General features: G+C 41.3%; 1 protein-coding gene across 3 annotated transcripts in view; it reads right to left on the bottom strand.

The window, feature by feature from the left end:
- Nucleotides 1-25,944, bottom strand: part of LOC125458317 (pantothenate kinase 3) — an 82,237-nt gene that overhangs the window by 16,310 nt on the left and 39,983 nt on the right. For 2 of the 3 annotated variants that reach the window (XR_007248809.1, XM_048543508.1), the window contains exons 2-6: nt 24,755-25,107; nt 18,257-18,510; nt 17,010-17,186; nt 12,596-12,719; nt 7,595-7,720 (exon numbers count right to left, since the gene is read on the bottom strand). Coding sequence is in view for 2 of the 3 variants with exons in the window: in XM_048543508.1 (XP_048399465.1) it covers nt 7,595-7,720; nt 12,596-12,719; nt 17,010-17,186; nt 18,257-18,510; nt 24,755-25,107 (1,034 nt within the window). In the remaining variant the exon portion in view is untranslated. The remainder of the gene's footprint in view (nt 1-7,594; nt 7,721-12,595; nt 12,720-17,009; nt 17,187-18,256; nt 18,511-24,754; nt 25,108-25,944) is intronic. The other variant, XM_048543509.1, reaches the window with a different exon arrangement.

Genomic DNA, 25,944 nt, shown 5'->3' with positions numbered 1-25,944 from the left:
CTGGACACCCTCCTATTCAAGTGCAACTCATCTCTCTTGTGCAGGTTACTTCTACTCCAGAAGAGATTCCAATGGTCCAAGGACTAAAAATCTGCCCCCTACACCAGATTCTCAGCCATACATTCATCTGGCCTTTCTTTCTATTTCTATTTTTGGCAACACGGTGGCTAGGTGGTGAGCACCGCAGCCTCACAGCGACAGGGGCCCGGGTTTGATTCCAGCCTCGGGCGACTGTCTGTGCAAACTCCACACATTCTCCCTGTGTCTGCGTGGGTTTCCTCTGGGTGCTCCGGTTTCCTTCCACAGTCCAAAGATGTGCAGGCTAGGTGGATCGACAATGATAAATTGCCCGTAGTGTTCAGGGAGTGTGGGTTATATGGGGATGGGTCTGGATGGGATGCTTCAAGGGATGGTGTGGACTTGTTAGGCCGAAAGGCCTGTTTCCACACTGTAGGGAATCTAATCTAATCTAATCCTCACTGGTACGTGGCACTAGGAATAATTCAGAGATCACTGCCCTGGAGGTCCTGGTTTTTAATTTCTTACTTAACTCCCTATTCTCATTTCACAGGTCCTCATCCCTTTATCCACTTATGTCATTTGTACTGATGTGTACAATGACCTCTGGCTGTTCACCCTTCCCCTCTGTCCTCCCCATGTCCTACAATCACTCAGAGGCATCCTTGATCCTGGCACCTGGGAGGCAATATACCATCCTGGTGTTTCTTCACTGCTGCAAACCTCTGAAAAGTCACCCCTCCACAACAGTATCCAAAATGGCATACTTGTTATGGAGGGGAATGGCCACAGGGAAACCCTGCATTATCTGCCTTCCCCCTGCCAGACGAATGTATGGCTGAGAATCTGGTGTAGGGGGCAGATTTTTAGTCCTTCGACCATTGGAATCTCTTTGGAGTAGAAGTAACCTGCACAAAAGGGATGAGTTGCATTTGAATAGGAGGGTGTCAAAGATCCTTGCAGGGCGATTTGCTAGCGTTACCCAGGAGAGTTTAAACTAGTTTGGCAGGGGGGTGGAACTCTGATCCCTCTCCTACTCATCGAGAAGTCAGGGGAAAATACACTAGCCATCGAGAGCAAATTTACTCTTCTGATGGTCACCCAGCTACCTGTAGCCTATGCCTTGGGAGTGACCACTTCACTACATTTCTTATCAATGATGTTTTCTGCATCCCAGATGATCCCGAGTGCATCCAGCTCCAGTTCCCTAATGCAGTCTGTCAGGAGCTGCAGCAGGGTGCACTTCTCACAGGTGTAGCACCCAGGGATACTGGAAGTTTCCCTGATCTCCCACAACCCGCAACAGGAGCATGCAACAGACAGAGAGCAGAGTTAAAGAGCCATTCCCTGTACCCCTGTTCAGCCCCTTCACACCAAAACCTCTTAAACAAAGGCCTCAGCACTTCCACTCTAATACTAGCCCACCTCTCTTATTGGGGGTTCCCTTGTACACCTTTACCTTGCCAGTCATCCTCCTCACTGAAGATAATAAAATGTGAGGCTGGATGAACACAGCAGACCCAGCAGCATCTCAGGAGCACAAAAGCTGACGTTTCAAGCCTAGACCCTTCATCAGAGAGGGCACACTACTTCCGGGACCGCTGCTGCAGTCACCGCCTCCACTTCCAGTTACAACACCACACACACCACCCTCACCGCAGCTGCTGCCGCCCACCCTGCTCCTCCCACCGCCGACGGAACCCCGCCCACAGCTGACGCCGATGGAACCCCGCCCACGGCCGACGACTTCATCGCTCCGCCCACATCCTCCACAGCCAGCAACCCCAGAGAAGACAGCCACACTGAGCCCTGCCGCATCTTCACCATCCCCCCAGATCTCCCACTGACTGAGGACGAACGGTCAGTCCTAAGCAAGGGGCTCACCTTTGTCCCCCTACAACCACACATCAACGAATACCAGTCACGGTTGGACATAGAGCAGTTTATCCGCCGCCTTCGCCTTCACGCTTACTTCTTCAACCGGGAACCTAACCGTCCCTTCACTGACCCCTTCGCCCGCTTCCAACACAAGTCCTCCTCCTGGACACCACCCCCAGGCCTCCTACCCTCCCTCAACCTCTTCATCTCCAACTGTCGTCGAGACATTAACCGCCTCAACCTCTCCACCCATCTCAGCCACTTCAACCTCTCCCCCGCAGAACGGGCAGCCCTCCGCTCCAACCCCAACCTCACCATCAAACCTGCAGACAAAGGAGGCGCAGTGGTAGTATGGCGCACTGACCTCTACATCGCCGAGGCCAAACACCAACTATCCGACACCTCTTCCTACTGCCCCCTCGATCATGACCCCACCCCCAAGCACCAAACCATCATCTCCAACACCATTCATGACCTCATCACCTCAGGGGACCTCTCACCCACAGCCTCCAACCTCATTGTTCCCCAAACCCCGCACGGCCTGTTTCTATCTCCTTCCCAAAATCCACAAACCTGCCTATCCTGGTTGACCCATTGTCTCAGCCTGTTCCTGCCCCACTGAACTCATCCCCACCTATCTGGACTCCATTTTCTCCCCTTTGGTCCAGGAACTCCCTACCTACGTCCCACACCCTCCACCTCCTCCAGAACTTCCAATTCCCTGGCCCCCAACACTTCATTTTCACCATGGCCGTCCATTCCCTATACACCTGTATTCCGCATGCAGATGGCCTCAAGGCCCTCCACTTCTTCCTGTCCCGCAGGGCCAACCAATCCCCCTCCACCGACACCCTCATCCGGCTCTCTGATGAAGGGTCTAGGCCCGAAACGTCAGCTTTTGTGCTCCTGAGATGCTGCTGGGCCTGCTATGTTCATCCAGCCGCACATTTTATTATCTTGGATTCTCCAGCATCCGCAGTTCCCATTATCACTCATCCTCCTCACTGAACCCTTTTTCTGTTGGCCAAAGGAGGGACGGAGGGAGGGAGGCAGAGTGGGAAACACCAATGATAAAGGGAACTGCAGATGTTGGAGAATCCAAGATAACAGTGTGGAGCTGGATGAACACAGCAGGCCAAGCAGCGAAGGATCTAGGCCCAAAACATCAGCTTTTGTGCTTGGCCTGCTGTGTTCATCCAGCTCCGCACTTTGTTATCTGGGAAACACCAATGTACTGTTTCAAGTTTCATCACACTTCGACACCAGGTTCTCTCTGACATGCTGTAGAGTCGTGATGACTGTGGTGATGTGTCCCAGAATTCTGCTCTGTGATGACTCTCAGCCGCCCTCTGATTCATCAGGCTTTGTCCCCAAGTGCTGTTGAGTTTGTTTCTAGCAATCTGAAAGTTTATTGTTGACTTGCTTTTTCCAACTGCTTCCACTAATTTGTAACAGGTGTTTATGAATAGCTCTGATTTATCAGATAAAAGTGGCACCCTACAATAAATACTAAGTGTAAAATACATTGAATTTGAAAAGAGAGTTGAGAACAGAGTAGAGCGAAACAGCACCTAAGCTAGTGAAGATCAATATTTTTCTTTCCTTACTTTGCATTTTGTTCCCAGCCCCAAATTTTTCTGTTACCTAATAGCAAATTAACAAGGCTGTCTACATGTGGAAACACAAGAGATGTGTGAGCTACTAAACTTGTATTATGCAGCAGTATTTACTGTGGAGAAGGACATGGAAGCTAGGAACTCGGAAATAAACAGTGATATCTTGAAAAGTGACTGTACTACAGAACTGTGGGTACTAGATGTCTTAAAACACAGAGGTGAATAAATCTTTGGGATCTGGTTAGAACTCTGACTAAAATCTGACTTTCATTAAACCTCTGGGGTCTGATTAGATTCTCCTCATGCAGGAGGAGGCATGGGATACTCACGCAGAAGGTAAGGAGGCATGGGAAACAGGGTAATGTGGCAAATTGGATTCAGAATTGGCTGACCCTTAGGAGACAAAGGATGGTAGTGGATGGAAAATATTCAACATGGTGCTCAGTCATGAGTGGTGTACCACAATGATCTGTTCTGGGTCCTCTTCTATTTGTGATTTTTGTAAATGATTTAGATGAAGGAGTGGAAGGGTGGATTAGCACATTTGTGGACGATACAAAGGTTCGTCACTTTGTGGACAGTGCTAAGGGCTGTTCTAGGTCACAAAGGGACATTGTTAGAATGCAGAGCTGGGCTGAGAAGTGGCAGATGGAGTTTAACCCTGAGAAGTGATGTGGTTCATTTTGGAAGGACAACCTTGAAAGCAGAATACAGGGTTAACGGAAAGATTCTTGGCAGTGTGGAGGAGCAGAGGGATCTTGGGGTTCATGTTCACAGATCCCCGAGAACTGCCACCCAGGTGGATAGAGTTGTTAAGAAAGCATATGGTATGTTAGCTTTCATTAATAGAGGGATTGAGTTCAAGGACCGTGAAGTTATGTTCTAGCTATACAAAAGCCTGGTTCGGCCACATCTGGAGTATTGTGTCCAGTTCTGGTCTCCTCACAACAAGATGCGCAAGTATTAGAAAAAGGTGCAGAGGAGATTAACCAGGATGTTGCCTGGAATGGAGGGAAGGTCTTACGAGGAAAGATTGAGAGAGCTAGGGCTTTTCTCTTTAGAACGACAAAGGATGAGAGGTGACTTGATAGAGGTGTACAAAATGATCAGAGCTATAGCTAGAGTAGACAGCTGGACACTTTTTCCTAAGGTGGAGGTAGCTTTTACGAGGCGACATAGTTTTAAAGTGAAAGGAGGTACATATCGGGGAGACGTCAGAGGTAGGTTCTTTACTCAGAGTGGTAGACGTGTGGAATGCATTGCCAGAGAGGTTAGTGGAGTCGGCCTCATTAGGGACATTTAAGCAGCTATTAGATAGGCATATGGATGATAGTACAAGGTAGCAGTGGAGGTTAGATAGACCTTAAGTTTAGGGTAAAAGTTCGGCACAAAATCATGGGCATAAGGGCTCGTACTGTGCTATACTGTTCTATGTTCTATGTTTGGAGCCTGATGATTATCCTAGAACTTTGTGGGAAGCTAGAGAAGAGATTGCTGGGTGCCTTACTGAGATATTTGCATCATTGTTAGCCACAGAAAGGAGCCAGAAGAATTGAGGCTGGCCAATACTGTCCAATATTTAAGAAAAGTGCTAAGGAAAAGCCTGGGAACTGTGGAATGGTGAGCCTGACACCAGAGGTGGGTAGGTTGTTGGAGGGAATTAAGAGGAACAAGATTGGAAAGGCAAGGGCTGATTATGGATGGTCAACATGGTTTTGTGTGTGGGAAATTGTATCTCAATAACTTGATTGAGATTTTTGAAGTGCCAAAGAAGATCGATGAGCGCAGAGTGGTAGACACTGTCTATATGGACTTCAGTAAGGTGTTCCACAAGGTTCTACATGGTAAACTTGCTAGGATGGTTACAGCACAAGGAACCCAGGGGAGCTAGCTGATTAGATACAAAATTGACTTGCAGATAGGAATTTTTTTGAAAAACAAAGTCAGTCATTCACATGTTGAAGGTGTTGCTGGCTAGGCCAACATTCATTGCCCATCTCTGACTCAGAGTTAACCATATTGTATCTGAAGTGACATGTAGGCCATGACAGGCAAGAACGGCAGTCTCCTTTTCCAAAGGGCATTTTTGAACCAGATGGGTTCTTCCTGGCAGTTGGCAATGGATTCACGGTCATCATTAGACTCCTAATTCCGGATTTTTTATTGAATTCAAATGTCACCATTGCCATGGCAGGATTTGAACCCAGAACCTCGGTATATTACTAGGATCCCTGGATTAACAATCCTGCAATAATACTACTAGGTCATTGTATGGAGGAGAGAGAGGGTAGTGCTACAGGGTTGGTTTTCACACTGGAGGCCTGTGACTAGTGGTGTGCTACAAGATTCGGTGCTGGGTCCACTGCTTTTGTCATTTATATAAATGGTTTAGATGTGAACATTAGAGATATGGTTAGTAAGGCTGCAAATGACACCAAATTTGGAGGTGTAGTGGACAATGAAAGTTACCTCAGAGTATAAATGGGAGCTTGATCAGATGAGCCAATGGGCCGAGGAGTGACAGATAGAGTTTAATTTAGATAAATGCAAGGTGTTGCGTTTTGGTAAGTCAAATCAGGGCAGTATGTATACACTTAATGATAGGATCCTGGGGAGTGCTGCCAAACAAAAGAGACCTAGCGGGTGTATAGTTTCTTGAATGTGGAATCTTGGGTAGACAGGGTGATAAAGAATTGCCTTAATTGGTCAACGCATCAATTTTTGGAGTTGGGAAGTCATGTTGCAGGTCATTGGTGAGCTAACTCTTAGAATACTACATACAATTTTGGTCTCCCTCCTGTAGGAAGAATGTTGTTAAACTTGAAAAGGTTCAGAAATAATTTTAAATCATATTACCATGATTGGAATATTTGAGCTATAGGAAAGATTGAATAGCGTGGGGCTTTCTCTCTTGCAGCATCGGAAGCTGAGGGGTAACCTTATGAAGGTTCATTAAATCACGAAGGGCATGGATAGGATGAATAGCCAAGGTCTTTTTCCCCAACGTGGAGGAGTCCAAAACTTGACAGCTTTGGTTTAAGGTGAGAGGGGAAAGATTTAAGAGGAGCCTGAGCAGAGACCTTTCAATGCAGGTGGCACAGGTATGCATCGAGCTGATAGAGGAAGTGGAGGGGGTGGGTACAATTACAATGCTTAAAAGGCATCCAATGGGTACATAAATAGGAAGCATTTAGAAGTATATGGGCCAAATGCTTGCAAATGGGACAAAATCAGTTTAGGGTATCTGGTTGGCATGCACGAGTTGGTTCAAAGGTTTATTTCTATGCTGTATAACTCAACGACTCTCATCATACTGTTGTTGGCAAGTGATAAGATTGTTGTCAATAATTGGTCATTTATCCAAAGACCAAAGAAACATAGATGCTAGAAGCAAAAGTAGGTTATTTGGCCCTTCAAGCCCACTATTCAAAATGATTGTGGCTATTCCTCTACCTCAATGTCATATCTCCACATTCCCCTCATGCCCTTAAAAATCTAAAAAAACTCTTCTTTAATATATTCAGTTACTCTGCCTCCACAATGTTGCGTGGCAGAAAATTCCACAGGTTCATTACCTCTTGAATAAAGAAGTTTGTCTTCGCCTTAGGCTTAAGTGGTAGCCTATATGCTAAGATTGTGTCCAAGGTTCTAGCCTTGGTACCCATAGAAAACATCCTTGTTACTTCTATTCTAATTCTACAGAATTTTGAACATATTAATCAGATCTACTCATCTTTCTAAACTCTAATGAATACAGACTCATTTCATCCAATCTCTTCTCATAGGAAATCCTGTCATTCCCAGCAACAATCAACTTCTTCTTGCCACCTGTCTGTACATAATCCCGCTGCTCGAGTAGTCTGAAACCAGTTCAATTACTGCTTATTCAAATACAATGCTTGCCACAGCTGTCAGATTACTTGCTTTCAAACTATGCAGCAAATTTTCCAAAGAACAGGTTTTAAAACAGCTTGCTTTTTCTCATTTCCAGCCACCACTAAAATGAAGAATTAAAAAGACACAACCTGTACATGATATACGAATATTCTGTAGAATTAGAATAGAAGTAACAAGGAACATACCTCATGTTCCAGGAACAATGCCTTCAGCTGACCTCTTGACCAATAATCAAGTGCATAGGCCAGGAGTTTCATTGAAAGTGTATTGACTCGCAGGAAGTTGCCAACAAAAACAACTCTATTTATTTTCTGTAAATGACAAAAATATGGAATAGTGAAACAATGGTTTGGTTTAACAGAAAATAAAAACTATGGAGACCATTGGTTTCTTTGCTGTAGACCTCTATGAGCTCAGGAAATCAAGAACAGCTGATGAATGAAGCAAAATGGTCACTTTTTATAGGGTAGTTCTTTACCATCTCACTATCAACATTTTATGTTTTTATGTTTCTCATGCACAAACACATGAAATAGGTGCACATTCTCAAGGCTCCTTCACTATTCTATCATGGCTGATCTGTTTGTTTTGAATTCAACATTTTCATCCACCTCCTGATAACCCTTGAATGACCTGCCTAAAAAGGAATCTATTTATCTGTCTCTTAAATATATTCAACAATGGGGCGGCATGGTGGCTCAGTGGTTAGCACTGCAACCTCACAGCGCCAGGGACCCGGGTTCAATTCCAGCCTCGGGCAACTGTCTGTGTGGAGTTTGCACATTCTCCCCGTGTCTGCGTGGGTTTTCTCCGGGTGCTCCGGTTTCCTCCCACAGTCCAAAGATGTGCAGGCCAGGTGGATCGGCAATGCTAAATTGCCCGTAGTGTTCAAGGGTGTGTGGGTTATAGGGTGATGGGAATGGGTCTGGGTGGGATGCTTCAAAAGGGCGGTGTGAACTTGTTGGGCCAAAGGGCCTATTTCCACACGGTAGGGAATCTAATCTAACCTCACCTTAGCTGCTTCTGCAACAGAGTTTCAGAATCTTACAACTCTCAGAAAAAGTAATTCTCATCTCTGCCCTGAAGTTCAACACCAAATTTTTAAAAATCTCCCTTGGATCGACCAATGAGAGTACCTTTGAACAAACTCGTCCATTCTTTCTACTTTCACTTCGATCAAGACCATTCAGGATCTTGTATAAATTAAAAAAAGAAATTGTTTGGGGTGTGGGTATTGCTGGCTATTTGACCAGAATTTATTGCCATCCCTGGTTTCCCCTGAGAACATGGTAATGAACTCTCTTCTTTAACCTCAGCAGGGCACATTGAACTCCTTCCAAAATGGCAATCAATCATGTCACTTCAAAATTTTAGTCGAAACAAACCAGTCATAGAATCATAGAATCCCTAAAGTGTGCAGACAAACCAGTTGGCCCGACAAGTCCACACCAACTCTCTGAAGAGTCCCACTTAGACTCACCCTCCTACCCTATTCCTGTAACCTTGTATTTCCCATGGCTAAACCACCTAACCTACACATCCCTGGACACTATGGGCAATTTAGCATGACCAATCCACTTAACCTGCACATCTTTGGACGGTGGGAGGAAACCGGAGCACCCAGTGGAAACCCATGCAGGCGCAGGGTGAATGTGCAAACTCCTTCACTTGAAAAGGAGCAGCACCCTAAAGCTTGTGATTTCAAATAAACCTGTTGGACTCAACAAGCAAATTAGTCAATCCATTGTAGAAAATATTTCTCATTGGAAATGTGCAAAACTATATTTCAATATTTCAATCTGCAGGACCTCATGAAATCACTGAGCTACAAGTAAACAGAGCAAGTGAAACAAAATTAGATCAATCTGATAATGTTTCACTATTTTTGGCTAAAATTTAAATCAGACCTAAGAACACCAGGTAAAGTCACCACTTCAAAGTACACAAAGTTCACCCAATGTGATAGCGCTGAAAACCAGATGAAATACAATGACTGAGAATCAAATATTGCAAAGTTTAAGCAATACCACAGGTGGATTTTACTTCATAGTTCAAAGATTGAAGGATTGTGTTGAGAGATTTGGACAAGCGCAATTTTTTTGACAATTCCATTGTTTGATATAGAAGCTGAAGCTCTTTGACTACAGCATCTGCTATTCGGAATTAACATTACACCAGCAAATTACACTAATTGTTTGCTTAGCAGGAGGAAATTTTTCAAAGTTGAACTGTCTTCCAAGTAATGAACAATATTCTTTATTACTGTTTCTTGGAATTTAGGTGATGCTCAGGTAGCAACATAAGCAAACACTTTCTAAAATAACTCAAAGTGTTGCATTTTTTACTTGCCTGATGATTTCAGTATTGAATGAGTCATCATCCGCACTATGCTGAACTTAATCAAAATATAACTTCAGGGAGCATAGCAGCAATTTACTACAAAAATATACTGAAGTAGCAAACAGCCTTTCCGTTTCTTGTGAATACACACTATATACAAGGGTGTATATTTCACATGTATATTTTAACTATTTTGTTTTAAAGTGAAGATGTGGGTAATTTGGTTGAAGAGAAAGCAAAGATAGTAAAAGACAAGGAACAGAATATTTAAAATTTATGAATGACGCAAAGTCCCTGAGCTTTCATAGCCCTGTACAATGCTGCTTGACCTTCACTTCACAAGGCAGCACTATAAAGAAGCCAAAAGTACAGAGAATCAAGATCTTTTCACTTGAGAATAGACGAAAAATAAACAAAAACATTCTTCTGCAATGCTTCTACAGCTCCAGATATGAGATTTTTTTCTCATGGAAAATTGCCAGCTTAGTAATGTCACCCATGGTTTTGTACTTGAGTGTCACTTCAGGTTTTGAACACTTAGTCCAGTCTGCCATCCCAATGCAACAAATGAAGAAAAAAATAGACTTTATGTAGCAACCTTAATGATTGCAGTGCATTCCCAAGTGTTTTGCCACCAACAAAATTTTTTTGAAGTAGTCACTAATTTAATGTAGGTAAAACAGCATATAGCAAGTTCCCAAAACAGCAATATTAAAATGACTAGGTAATCAGCTTTTGTGATATCAATTCATGAATAAATATTAGTCAAGATATCCAAGATAACGAGTAGACCTCTGCTTTAAACTTGTGTCTTGGGATCTTTTATATCATCAAGGCCAATTGCATTATATGACAGCTTCTTCAATAAAACAGAAATCCTTCACTACTGCACTGCAGTCAGCTCACATTTTTATGTTCAAATCAAAGAGTGGAGCTTCAAAGCACAAACGCTGACACTATGGCAACAGTGCTACCAACAGAGTAGGATGTTTTGCTAATTAACTACCAAATATCAGATCAAATGCTGACATTTTTTCCTCACTGACCCTCAAAAAAAAAGGTGGATTAACAAGTCATTCATCTCTGGAGCTCATAGGTCTCTCAAATGTGTAAAGTTGTTTGTTGGTTTCATCAACACAATAACTGTGAATTAATTTTCAAAATTTCACATTGACAAATATCTTGACAAATGTAATAGCAAGCTACAGAAACAAAATTTCTTATTAGGGAAGATGACACCAATAATACACTAAATGTTCAAACAGCATTTTTTGCTCATGTATTTTTTTCCCCCAATATTACTATACTTGCACTCATAAGATGAGACTTTTATTTCATAAAAGCTGCACCTATTCAACTATTTTAAGTTCTTTTTAACTTCTTTTTAATTTGGTTCCAATGTTAAAATGTAGGTAAACACACAATACCGTTAGGAAAGCAATTCTAGGATTTTCACCCAGCAGCACTTAGAGGGATGGTAACCATATTTCCATGTCAGGATTGCATGTAGTTTGGAGGGGAACTTGCAGGTTGTGGTATTCCCACGCATATACTGCCCTTGTAATGAATCATAGAATTCCTACAGTATGGGAATGGGGCCTTTGGCCCAACGAGTCCACACCGACCCTCAGAGCATCCCATGCAGACCCATCCCCCTATAATCCACCTAATCTACACTATAGGCATTTAGCATGGCCAACCCACCTATCCTGCACATCTTTGGGCTGTGGGAGGAAACTGAAGCACACAGGGGAAACCCATGAGGACACAGGCAGAATGCACTTGTGCAAACTCTACTCAGACAGCAGCCGAGGCTGGAATCGAACCCAGGTCCCTAATGCTGAGGCAGCAGTGCTAATCACTGAGCAACCATGTCTTCATCCTCAGAGATGTATGCTTTATTCAACATACAATATATATTAAGGGGCTTTGATATTGTTTCTGTGGACACTTAGTTGTATCACTGAAAGGGATTTGTTGCCATTTATTGCCATTTCTAATTTCTTTGGAGGTGACGGTGGTCAACTGCCTTTTTGAACTACTATAATTCCTGTGGCATAAGAACACTCACAGTACCATTAAGGATTGAGTTCCACGTTTTAGATCTAGTAACAGTGAAATCTAAGTCAGGATACAGCGCAGTTTGGCAGGCTTGCAGGTAGTTGTGTTCCCATGCACTGGTTGCCTTTGCCATTCCAGCTGGTGGAGGTCACAACTTTGGAAGGCGCTGAAGAGGCCTTGGGGAGTTGCCACGCTGCATTTTGTAGATGGTATATATGGCTGTTACTGTAGAGGGAGCAAACATTCAACTCAGATGAGATGCAAATCAGTGGGTTCTTTTTACCTTGTACAGTTTTGAACTTTCTTAATATTGTTAGAATTGCAATCACCTTGGCAAATGCAAAGTTATTCTATTATACTTTATAGATGGTAGACAGGGTTTAGCAAGTTAGGAGGTGCATTGCTCATGACTCAGTGCATAGCTTTTAACCTGTTCTCGAAGCCACAATATTATGGATGGTCTGGTCAGCAGTAACCCCTCGAACACTGACGGAAATGGGAATAATTTGGTAATGGTATTTCAAGAATTGATGATTAGATATTTCCTTGTTAGAGTCGGCCATTGCCTGGCACTTATGTGGCACAACTGTTACTTGCCATTTATCAACCCAAACCTGAGGTCTTTTTGCCCACAGGAGTGGCATGGACTGCTTCAGTGGCTGAGGAGTTGTGAATTGTCTTGAATGCTAACTGCACAGGCATTCCACAGCATACAGTCCACAGTATACAGTCCAGTAAAAGTCAATCATCTGAAAATTAACTAACATTGGACTGAATTGCTATACCTCATTCAGCGCACACATACGGGCAATAGATCCTATGTTGTTTGTGATGGTGACTAATGTAGCCCTTGCGAGGTCTTCTTTGCTGACTGAATCTCGCTTCTCCCTGCAAATCATGTTGCCAAAGCTACAAGGGAAATAGAATGAAAAACTTGTGAAAAACCCCTACCTTTTAATCTATAAGCACATATTAGATTAATACTAGATAAGAAGAACAAGACTTTCACCTCTTTCCCTCTTTTCCCATTCTCTACATGAACTGTAAAGCTATTGGATACATCTAGACATGTGGAAAGCTAAAAAAATTGAATTAATCCCATCCTAACTAAGGAAATTAGCCACTTTATTTCAGGGTCTCCTGTGCCTAAAATTAGGCTCCTTGGTGTTGCACATTTCTGCAAGTTTTGCACACATTACAATAGCTTTGCTTATGAACACCATCATGCACTTTTCAATTCTAAGTCCAGCCAGGTCACATTATTTGTGTGTTATTTGGTGGATTGTTTGTGGCACGACATATTCACTTATTTTAGTGAACAGCCTAGTCCAGTGAATTCCAATTTGCGAGGTGGTTTGAGATTCTTGCTTGCAGAATACTGTTCCTCTTTCATGGAAACCATTGTTTTGAGGTAAGCCAAACTTTGGCTGCTCTCGTGTCAGGTCACTTTCACTTTCTGTAGCTCATTTGACTGCTTTTAGTGATGTATGCTTGAACTAAAATGTCAAAAGGACTAGCCTCAGGTGAGTGATTGAATTATAATATCATTAGCCGAGTAATTGTCATTACATATGGAAGCCTCAAAAAACAAAACAGAAATAGGAATATTTATGTCCTATTTGATGGCCAGGGAGACTAAATGAGCTCAATTCTGTCCTTACCCAATTGTCACAAACAGCCAGAGATTGCTGTAAATAATAACCAACATTTCCCACTCTTTTTCTGTTCTGCTTAGTCTGTTTGTTGCACTCTGCAGATTGCCACGCAGCCATGATGTTAGCAGGAACATTGAACGGATGTAGAGGTGATCAAGCTAACCACTGGACCTTCACACTTGCTCAGTTGAATTACTGCATTGAGGTAGAAATGTACAGCAAGGAAACTGGTTCAACTCTTCTATGCCGACCAAATATCTTAGATCTAGTCCTATTAGCTAGCATTTGGTCCATATCTCTCCAAAACCTTCCTATTCATATACCCTTCTAGATGCCTTTTAAATGTTGTAATTGTATGAGCCTCCACCACTTCCTCTGCCAGGCCATTCCAAACATGCACTGTTTGAACCGTTTCAAGTGTCACAACATCCTTCCTATAGAAGGGAGAACAGAATTGCAGAGAGTATTCAAAAAGTGGACTAACTATTGTCCTGTTCAGTGGCAACATGACTTCTCAGCTCCTAATTTCAAATGTACTGACCAACAAAGGCAAGCATACCAAATGCCTTCTTCACTATCCTATTTACCTGAGGCTCCACTTTCAAGGAACTATGAACCTGCACTCCAAGTTCTCTTTGTTCCGCAACACTCCCCAGGACCTGCCCAGTAAGTGTATAAATCCTGCCCTGATCTGCTTTTCCAAAATGCAGTACCTTACATTTATCTAAATTAAATTCCTTCCGGCCCTCTGCAGCCCATCAGCCCATCTGTTCAAGATCCTGTTGTACTCTGAGTTAACCTTCCCCAATGTTGGTGTCATCTGCAAATTTACTAACCATACTTCCTTTGTTCACATCCTAATAATTTATATAAGTGGCAAAAAGCAAAGGACCCAGCACCGATCCTCTTGGCATACCACTAATTACAGGCCTTGAGTATGAAAAGCTACCCCCCATCTTCTATCTTCAAAACAGTTCTGTATCCAAATGGGTAGTTCTCCCTGTATTCTGTGTGATCTAACCTTGCCAACCAGTCTACCATGAAGAATATCTTACTGAAGTCCATATAGATCACGTCCACCACTCGGCTCTCATCAATCCTCTTCGTTACTTTTTCTAAAAAAACTCAATCAATTAGTGAGACACGATTTCCTTGATACAAAGCCATGTTGACTATCCCTAATCAGTCCATGCCTTTCTAAATACACGTAAATCCTGTCTCTCAGGAATCACCCCGACAACTTGCGCATCACTGATTACAGGCTCAGAGGTCTATAGTTCCCTGGCTTTTCATTACCACCTTTCTAAAACAGTGGTACCATGTCAGCCAACCTCCAGTCTTCCAGCACCTCAGCAATGGCTATCGAGAATACAAATATTTCAGCAAAGGGCCCAATCACTTCCCTAGCTTCCCACAGATTTCTAGGGCACACCTGATCAGGTCCGAGGGATTTATCCACCTTTATGCATTTTAAGCCGTCCAGCACATCCTCCTCTGTTATAAGGGTATTTTTCAAGATGTTTCTATTTATTTCCCCACATTCTACGTATTCTATGTCCTTCCCCACAGTAAACACTGATGCAAAATACTCGTTTACTATCTCCCCTATCTTCTGCAGTTTTACACATAGGCAGCCCTGCTTATCTTTAAGGGGGCCTACTCGCTCCCTTGTTACCCTTTTGTCCTTAATGTATTCATAAAATCCCTTTGGATTCTCCTTAACCCTATTTACCAAGGTTATCTCATACCCCTTTTTTGCCTCCTGATTTCCCTCTTCAGGGCACTCCTACTGCTTTTATACTCTAAGGATTCACTTGATCTCTGCTGTCTATAACTGACATTTCTTTCCTTTTTCCTGGCCAAAACCTCAATTACTCTAGTCATCCAGTATTCCCTGCACCCACCAGCCTTGCTCTTCATCTTCACAGGAACATACTGTCCGTGGACTCTGGTATTCTCATTTTTGGAGGCATTCCATTTCCAGCCATCCCTTTACCTGCAACCATCCACATCCAATCAAATTTTGAAGGCTCGTGTCTAATCCTGTCAAAATTGGCCTTTCTTCAATTTAGAACTTTAATTTTCAGATCTGGTTTATCCTTCTCCATCACCATTTTAAAACAAATAGAATTATGGTCACTGCTCCCAGAGCACTCCTCCACTGACACCTCAGTCACTCAGCCTGCCTTACTTCCCAACGTAGGTCAGATTTTGTACTTTCTCTAGTAGGTAGAACCACATATTGATTCAGAAGATTTTCTCATCCTTTAACACTCTGGTAGACAACAATTTTCCTGCTCTGTACATCTCAGCTACACAGCGTGTAAACTTGATTTGATATCGGGGAAGCATTTTCTGGTTTTACAACATTTGAAGTTACGGCCCAGTAAATCCATGTAACCTAAAACTGCAATCATTAAAAATTAAAAACAGGATTAGTTCTTCCTTATTTCAGTAAGGTACAATTAAGTAAGCTCTACTATTAGTACCACCCTGGATCTTGTATATCTGTGGCCATTATTTGCTTATTGCTCATGGCAACAATCACAGTTTCTGACTAACAATGCAATATTCTTTAATCTAATAATAGAGTGTTTATAGCTTAAATATTTGATTTTTAAATTTTCATTAAAAGCCAACTTAACAAAAAAATAACTTATTGCATCTGCCACAGCTGTCATTGTGTTCTCCCCTGCAACACATACAAAAGCAATGAAGGATTTTCAAACACTTAGTTATGGCCATGATCTTTAGTAGTTTTCAAGTGATATCGATACTTTCCTCGAAAGTAAGTTGTAATGCACGAAAGTAAACACAGGAGGTTCTAACAATAGACAGTAGGGCCGTCAATATGTCACCTTGTCTTTGCTGTTTGATCAGGTGGGATCCACTACAAGATGTCTGCCATCTGTCCTATCTAACATGTATCTCCCGTACATTTATAGTATAGTCTTTTTTATATTATTAAAATCACTCAAAATATGAAAAAATCAAAGTAACTTACATATGATCATTAAAATATAGGTTGAGTACAGAATGATACTTGCGCAAAAAAAACCTCTGAATTTCTTTTCATTTGTTCGCAGGGTGACAGCATCGCTGGCTAGGCCAGCATTTATTGACTAGTCCTAATTTAAGAGTCAAACACTTTGGTCGTGGGTTTGTTTGGATATGTAGTCCAAACCAGTTTCCTCCCCTAAAGGATGTTCGTGAACCAGATTGTTTTTTCTTAACAACTGACAATGGATTCACAGTGATTATTAGACACTTAATTCCAGATTTGTATTGAATTCTGATTCCACTATCTGCCATGGCTGCCATGATTTGAACCTAGGTTTCCAAGATATTACCAGAATCTCCTGATTAATAGTCTTGTGATAATACTACGAGGCCATCACTCCCCCCAAGTGTATGTAGTGTATGTCATTGTGGAAGTACTACAATGTTATGTAAATAATTAGAAATATTTAAATCTGAGTGATTAAAAATCTGAAGGGATGATTATCGCAATAAATCATTTGGCCCAATTATTACTTGTACCCACCTGGATGCAACCGCCCAACCTGGCAAACCAAAGCGTTCATAATCTCCCCCATAAATGTCCCTTACTAGTTTGTCAGCCATGGTGCTGTCACCTTTAGATGCCATTTCAAGGGCTTCATCAAAAGTCTCACAACCTGTAAGTAAACAACAGAGGCCCAGGAAGGTTCCACCTCCTAAGCTAAAAGCAAACAAAAAAAAAGTCAGATAAAAATGGCATTTTAAGTTAGTAATTAGAACATTTCAAAGTGACTGTATTATTTGTTTGCTTATTAATAGTGTTCTTACAACTTTCATTTAGATTTGACATTTGCCAAATCACACTGATTTTGACATGTCCCATTTGCTTTGCCTATTTTGTGAAGGAAGGCTTTCCATGGCAAAGTCACTCTGCAGGTATTGGTATGAGACAAGAATCTGCCTATGCTAAAGAGACTAAATTATTTTTTATGGTTTTAAATGGCTGTTCACAAAGGCAAAGCTGAACTTGAAGTACCAGTGAAAGGAGTGGTGCATAAGTACAGGCTAAATTTTTTTCTTCAATAAAGGCTCAAAGTGATAGACTATTGTTTCTATTAAAATGCTAGAAAATGGAATATAGAAAATGCCTGGGCAACCAAGGAATGCAAGGACTTGCTTACTTAACAACTTTTCTGTACTTTTTCAGGTACATTAGGGACATTAAAGTGACTCTTGGATAGGGACATGGATGATAGTAAAAATGTAGGGCATGGAGGGTAGTTTGATCTTACAGTAGGATAATAGGGCTGGACATCGTGGGCGGAAGGGCCTGTGCTGTGATGTGCTGTACTGTTCTATGCTGAATCCATAACTGCAACTGTTGTGGTGCTAAAGCAACAAGAAACTTCCACTTTAAAAGGTAGTCACAATGATATCAACCAAAAGCTGAAAAATGGAGTTAGAAGCATTGTTCTCATTTATAATCAGAAAGATGTGGACTGACAGAATGGATAGGAAATTGAAGCACGAGGGGAGATAGGGGAAATAGCTGTCACAGTGCACAATTGCTATGAGCAGTGTCACAGGGATTGCAATGATGATTACTTACTCACACTTGTGAATATCATACTATACACAAACTTTGAACTTGCTTCACAGAAGGCTTATGGCCAGAGTAAACCATAATTCTAAAGACCTACAATGATTTAGGACTGCAAACTTTACCTATTATTTCACGTAGCTTTTTACCGAAATAAAATCATCAGTTAATGTAATTCTTAAACATTTTACCTGGTTCCAGTTACTCTCTTATACTGGTCCTTTGAATATACAGCTAATATGCTAACTCCTGACCCAATGTTCACCACAAGTAAAGGGTAGGGGTCATCAAGGTTGAAAGGCATCTTCTGGCACTTCTCAGGATCTGAGGCATTCTCAAAATAATAACATTCTGCTTGGCCATTAAAACTGAGAGAGTCAATGTGCAAGAGGCCATTGACCAGGCAGTCCAATTCATCCAGTTTATGTAACTGCAGATTGCCAATCTGAAATAAACATAAATCTGTTAGTGTATCTGGAAAGTTAGTATAATTTTGGTGTGTGATACAATTGAAGAAGAACTATATTACTTTTCAACATTACTTCCAGAGTAAGAAACTGCTCTTGGACTATCAAATCTAAAAGATTTTCTGCAAGATGCAGTAGAATACGGTAAATTACTCCTGTTTAATTTTGTCAAATATTAACTGCAATACACTATGCTGTTAGGGAAACAGTAAGGCACAATGTTCATTCCAATAAATTAAATGTTAATGAGCACAACTAAAGAGAGATGAGAGAAGATTCTAGCAACATCTGGTTCCTCAGGAAATGAAATGTTTTAAAAACATTGCACACCTCAGCACCAATGATGATGACATTGTCAGAAACACTGGAGGAAGTTTAAAAGGAGGAAAGACGACTAGTGTCACAAAATGACTTTTGCCCAGTTTATTTTTTCTTTCAAGGAATGTGGCTATATATTCATTGTCCACCCCCACTTGCCTTTGAAGTAACGATGAGATGCCTTCTTGAACTACTGCTGTCCATGTGGTGTAGATGCATTCACAATGTCATTAGGAAGTCAGCTCCAGGATTTTGACCCAGTGACACAAAAGGAACAGTGATATAGTTCCAAGAAACAATGGAGTGTAGCAAGAAGGGCAACTTGCAGGGGATGGTGTTCCCATGCATCTGCTGCCTTTAAATTTCTACATGGTGGAAGTTGTGGGCTTGCAAGGTATTACTGAAGAAGTTAGCATAAGTTGCTGCACTGCATCTTGTGGGTGGTATACATACCTGTTGTGAGCACATTGCTGATGGATCATGTACTGATCAAATAGACTGCTATGTTCTGCATAGCATTCAACTTTGAGTGATATTAATGCTGTACTCACTTTGGCAAACGCAGGTTTTGATTTGACCACAGACTTTGTGGAGACAAGAGGTACCGACTTTTCATTACAGCAGAATTCCAAGTCTCCATCCTTCTCATGTGCTGGGAACATTTAAATGGATGGTCCAATTTGTTCAGTCATTCATGGCTCTGTTATTCATTCATGGAATATGGGTAGTGCTAAATGGGCCAGCGTTTACTATCCATCCCTAACTGCCCAGAGGGCACTTAAGATAATCAATTAATTTGAGAGTAATGAACATGCCTTTATTGATAACCACAGTATCTTGATTGTTAGACAGATATATTTTGAATCTTTCACATTTAGCACAGTGATTACGCAATACCAAATGATTGACAGTAACTGGAGTCTGAAGATGGCACTGGTTTCCTTAAGCATTGTGTGGTTGTCAATCTTACCATTTTTCATAGCTTTGAGAAACACAGTAAGATATTCCCTCACCACTTGTTGCTGAACTCCCTGGCAGTTATGTCCAAGATCTAGCAACAATGCTGACTGAATAGGCGAACAAACCACTCAAACATGGCTGGTGAAGTCTCCCATCCAGATTCCATTCGATGCCTTTGCTATCAAATCCTTCTCCAAAGTTGTGCCAATAAGGTGTTATTGATTTACCAGTTGAGGAAGGAAAACAAATGGTCATCAGTAGGATGTTCCCTTGTCTATTTTTGGCTTGATATTCTGAGACCTTATAGGAGGAGGGTCAATTTTGAAAATATCCAGCAACACATCTGGGTAACTATATAGCACAGCGCCATTTGGTCTGGTGGGTCTGTTCTACCAGGACAAATCAGTGATGGCAGATTTTTAACTTTGTCTCAAAATTAGGATCCTGAAAGTGATGACCATTTCAGCCTTTTACTTGGCTAGCCTGGAGGCCAGTTCTCCCAATTTTGACACAAGTCCCCAAATGTTAGTGCCAAAAACTTTTAAAGAGTCAGCTGGGTAGATTGGGTCCTAATTGCATCCAGTGTCTGAGCGGTCAAATTTTCTTATTAAAAGTTTTCATGGCCATAACAGATGAAGTCAAAACATCTGCAGTTACTTACAGGCAAGGCCGGATCGAGGTAGCAGGCATTCTTTTCCCCAGAAAGAAAAACTTCATTTTCATGAACACCATCACAGACGTGTTTTATTCCAAAATTCTCCACCTGCTGTGAGGTATTTGAACTACTGACTCTCAAATAATGAGAGGTAGATAGAAGTACATGTATGTAGAAAAATTGCTGCTTGTAGGACTGAGAGGGCAATAATAGCAGGAGACTTTAACTATCGCAACATCAACTGGGTTTCAAACAATATAAAGGACATTGAGGGTGAAAATTTCATGTACTTGTTCAGGAATTATTTTTTAAAAACAAGATGCAACAAGCCCAAGAGAGGAGACAAAATTCTGGATTTAGTTGAAAATAGGCAAGTGGGTGAAGTGACAGTGTCAACCATATTGGGGATAGTGACCACAATTTGGTTAGATTTAATATTGATATGAAAAAGGACAACAATAAACAGGAACGATTCTTTTTAAAGTGGCAAGGTAAATTTTACAAATTTGAAAGTGATTTGACACAGGCAGACTAGACAGGACTACTGCTATGATGCTGTCACCTCAAAAAGGTCATATTGTCTTCAGTACTTTTTTTAAAAGAGAGTTTGCAACGGCAGAGATGCTGAAATGTCTAGGCTAAGAGGCCCTTAGGTTTTTCTTTAGAAACAGTTTAACAATAGAAGTGGCCAGTTCTTCGAGAACAAGATTTCTAGTTTTTTTTAAAGCTGTAGCAGTCACAAGATGTTTAGGTGCAAAGGGGATTATGAGCTTCACTAAATGATTTCTAACCTACTTTTTCTGAAATTTCTCTGGATGTTGTTTCCTCCCAGTGCTTTAATTTACCTATTTGCCAAGGGGGATGTTTACAGGACGTTACTATGTTGGAACAGTTAATTAGCAATAGTTACTGCATCTAGAATTTGGTTAGTTTTCCAATAGTTAAGTTATTCTAAATTTCTCTTCCTTCTGTTTGTGTTTTAACCGCAATGTTTAAATAAATTACATTTCACTTAACTGAGTGGTTTCATCAGTTCCTTCACGACTGGAACACTCAGTTCACATCTACCCTTTAAAATGAAAGTTAGGGACTCGGCTACCTTCTTAAAATATTTTGAGGGGGTCTGGCTGGTCCATAACACTGTTAAAGGATCAATCAATAGAAGACACTAAAAACTGAGATCCTGACGACACAAAGCAGACGTGTCCCCTCCAAAAGTAAGAATGTTACTGCCAAATCTAGACCTCCCATGGATGTCTAGAAAAATACAGGGAAGATTAAACTGAAAAAGAAAGCTAAGGTTAGTCACACAACAAAACCCAACACTGCAGATAGCCTACAGAAATATAGAAAGTTACAGAGATCAAGTAAAAATGAAATAAGGAAATCAAGGAGAGGGCATGAAAAAATTTGGCAAGCAAGGTAAGTGAGAATCTGCAGATGTGTATCCAGACTAAAAGGACAGTTGAAGAAAAAGTGAGACCTTTTAGAGATGAAGAATGGAACTTGCAGAGGATATGGGAAGAATTTTAAATCAAATTTTGTCTCTGTATTCACAAAATTAAGAGACGATGTAGATACTGTAATCTAAGAGGAGCAGTGTGAAATATTGGACGAAATAATCATAAAGGGGGAGTAGTGTTAGAGGATTTGGAATCGTCGAAAATGGATGCCACTAGGGCTACGTGGATCGATTGTTCCCCAGTATGTTAAAGGAGGTCAGGGAGAAAATAACAGATGCTCTAAGAATTACTTTCCAATCTTCACTGAACACAGATGAGGTGCTGGAGGTCTGGAGGAATGCATTCGTGGTTCCATTGTTTAAACAGGATATAAAGGAAATGCCAAACAATTTTAGGCCAGTTGATCTTACTTCAGAGGTGGGCATATTATTAGAAACAATCCTGAGAAATCAGATAAACTGTCACTTAGGAAGGCATGGACTGGTTAGGAATAGTCAGCATGGCTTTGTTTAGGGATGGTCATGTCTTACAAATTTGAATTCTTTCAGGAAGTGACAAGGAGGATCCATGAGAGCAGAGAAATGGATATTGTCCACATGGATTTTTGAGAGGCATTTGAAAAGGCCACATGTGGTAAACTGGTCAAAGAAGTAAAAGCCTATGGGATACAGGGCAATGTGTCAATTTGGATCCAAAGTTGGCTTAGCAACAGAATCAAAGGGTAGGTCAATGGCTGTCCTTGCAAATAGAAAGCTATTTCAAGTGGTGACCTGCACAGCTTGGTATTGGGACCCCTACTGTCTATTTTTTACATTTACTGGTTTGGTCTTGAAATGTAGGGGACACAACTGGAAAATTTGCAGATGGCAAAAAAATTGGCTCTGTAGTGGGTACTGTAGAGGATAGGTATAAGCTTCAAAAATGATAGAAATGGCAGGAAAAAGTGTCAGATAGAGTTTGACTCTGGTAAGATAATGCATTTAGGGAAGTCAAACAGTAAAAGGGAATGCACGTTAAACAGAAACAGGGGTAGGTGAAGTGAGAGATCATGGTGTGTAAGTACACAGGTCCCTAATGGTAGCAGTACAGGTAGGTAAGGTTATAAAGAAAGCATACAGAACACTATCCTTCATTGGCAGAGGTACAGAACAGAAAAGTAGGGACATAATGATGAGATTGTATAAGATACTCGTGGGCCACAACTGGAGTATTGTGCGCAGTTCCTGACGCCACATTACAGGAAGGACATAACTGCTCAGGAGAGACTGCAGGGAAGATTTACTAAAATGTTGCCAGGTTGGAGAATTGTAGCTACAAGGAAAGATTGGAGAGATTGGTGTTGTTTTTCTTGGAACAGAGAAGGTTGAGGGAGGCATGATTGAGGTTGTGATGGGTATACATGGAGTAAACAGGAAGAATTTGTTTCTCTAGGCAGACAGTTTAAAACCAGGGATCATTGATTTAGGCGGGAGGATTACAGGGGATGTAAAGAAAAACTTTTTTTATGCGGAGGATGGTAATGTCTGAAAATTGCTGCTTGAGTTGGTGGGGGAGGCAGAGATCAATGGCAGAGACTAAAAGTACCTAGATCTGCACCTTAAGTGCTGTATGCTGCAGGGCTATGGGGCCATGTGTACGATTAGAAAGGGCATCTGTGTGACTTTGGGCTGGCATGGATAAGATGGACCAAATGGCCACCTTTTATGCTGTATTATTTCAACAATTCTATGTTTCTCATTCATTGGTCTAGATCTGTGAACAACTGGATGAGTAACATAATCACTATGCTAATGTGGCCAATTAGATTAGTGCAAACTATTACAATTATCTAAAGTGTACCATTCCAAATTATTTCACTTCTAAACAAAAGTAACTTATGTTTCAAATCTGAACAGCATAAAATCAGTGATAATGAAATGTGAGGCTGGATGAACACAGCAGGCCCAGCAGCATCTCAGGAGCACAAAAGCTGACATTTCGGGCCTAGACCCTTCATCAGAGGAGGTGATGAAGGGTCTAGGCCCGAAACGTCAGCTTTTGTGCTTCTGACATGCTGCTGGGCCTGCTGTGTTCATCCAGCCTCACATTTCATTATCTTGGATTCTCCAGCATCTGCAGTTCCCATTATCACAGCATAAAATCAGTCTCCATTTGTGACATAAAAGATTCTCCCCTCAAACTGTAAACCAAACAATGATGTCTTCTATTGTCAGAATTATTGGACACAGTGCACAGTATAATCCCACATTATGTACACTACAAATGACAACGTACAGATTATAGACATTTGCAAACCATCATGACGACATGGTGATCTATTGCTAACAACAATTTTTGAGGTCGAGGCCAAAACTTAAAATGCTGGTCAAATGGAGCAAATATGATTTGTATCAACAATTGTTAAGGTGGGTGTTGTCTTGATCAGCTTGTACGATGTATGAAGAACTGTGCCAAAGAGAGTGAGGGGGAGAACTGATATGCTATGGTGTTGTAGCATTGATTAACTTAACCTCTTTTTGAGGTACTCCCTGACAGGCCTACAGGATAGGCAAACTTAACTCTGCAAACAGTCCCACAGTTTTGAGGCTCAAACCTCAGAAGATACCATACTTCTTTTGTAAATAACACAGTTTATACCAGTGCATGGCTAAATCCTCTCCCACTCTCCAAATATCTTTTCCTTTTCTCTCAAAACTGGGACATAGATAATAGTAACCAGGGACAAGATGTTTATTTCTATCTTTAATCCCAGTGATAAAAATATCTTAATGAAACCATCCTCATCTGCAACAATATTGGGCACCTTTATCAACAGCATGTTCTCACCATTCGAAATTCTTCTTCAAATTTATAAGCACCACCTCCAGTGGCACAGAGCACTGTATGTAGTGTTGAAAAATTCTTATTTCTGCCCATTTGAATGAAGGTAGGTAGGTCATGTGTAGGAAATCGAATAAAGTGCAGGTTTCCTTTGCGGCCACAAAGCGTCAAGTCTTTGAGCTCAAGATGCACATCTCGGATGCCCGTAGATCCATAGGCAACATTTGACACCAAGTACTTACGAATACTTTTTAGGCTTTCTACCTCTTCCTCCTCCTCTTCAACTGTAATATCAATTGGCTCAAAATAAACTAGTTTCACAAGCGTTCCACCAATATCCATTCCAAACCAAGGGAATGCTGCAAAGAGAATGCAATATATATAACATTTCAGATTTGAAAATCAAAAGATCGCAGAAAATAAAATTCATATGTACAAGTCTAGTGAGAAATTATTAAAGATAAACAGGAACTGTGTTCAGCATATTAAAATCAGCCCATTGAGAGGTTTGAGTGAGGGCTTTACACAAATTACATCATTAAAATGTTGTTCAATTTGATCCATATCAATGGAAATTTTTCAGTTGCTCTTAAGCCTGGCATCCCTGTAAAACGTCACCTACCAGCATATGATACAGAACTGAAAGGTTTATGCTCTCTATGTTAGCACTTCAGCTACATAAAATTCACTCAAGACAATGGGCTAAGTTCTGGAAAATGGGATTAGAACTTTTTTTTCCCCCCAATAAACATGTTCAGGGATGTTATTACGCACCCCTGGAGTAGGTGGGACCTGAACCCAGGCCTCATAACTCAGAGGTAGGGACACTACCACATTGATACAAAAGCCCCTACATGGATTAGTTATGTAGTTGCTTTGGACATGTACGGACCAATAGACCAAAGAACCTTTTTCCATGCTGCAGATCTCTATGACTCGTTCAGCCTCAACCACAGTACTGCACCTAATTCTGAATTCACATTTCAAGTAGTATGTGAAGCCTTTACAGATGGTGCAGAAAAGGCTCGAGAGAATAATCCAAGGGATGAGGGACCTCAATTGCATAGTTGGATTGAAGGATCTGCGCTTTTCTTTTTGGGAGGCCTGGTTCACAGGAAGTAATACATTTTCAGAATCACAAGGGGTCCAAACATACTCGACAAAAACAGAAACCAAGTGTTCTAGTGGGAAAAGTT

The sequence above is a fragment of the Stegostoma tigrinum genome, chromosome 13 (assembly GCF_030684315.1).
Source record: "Stegostoma tigrinum isolate sSteTig4 chromosome 13, sSteTig4.hap1, whole genome shotgun sequence".
Taxonomy (NCBI): Eukaryota; Metazoa; Chordata; class Chondrichthyes; order Orectolobiformes; family Stegostomatidae; genus Stegostoma; species Stegostoma tigrinum.
Note: the sequence above shows the minus strand (reverse complement) of the source record. Positions and strands in the feature narration are given on the sequence as shown.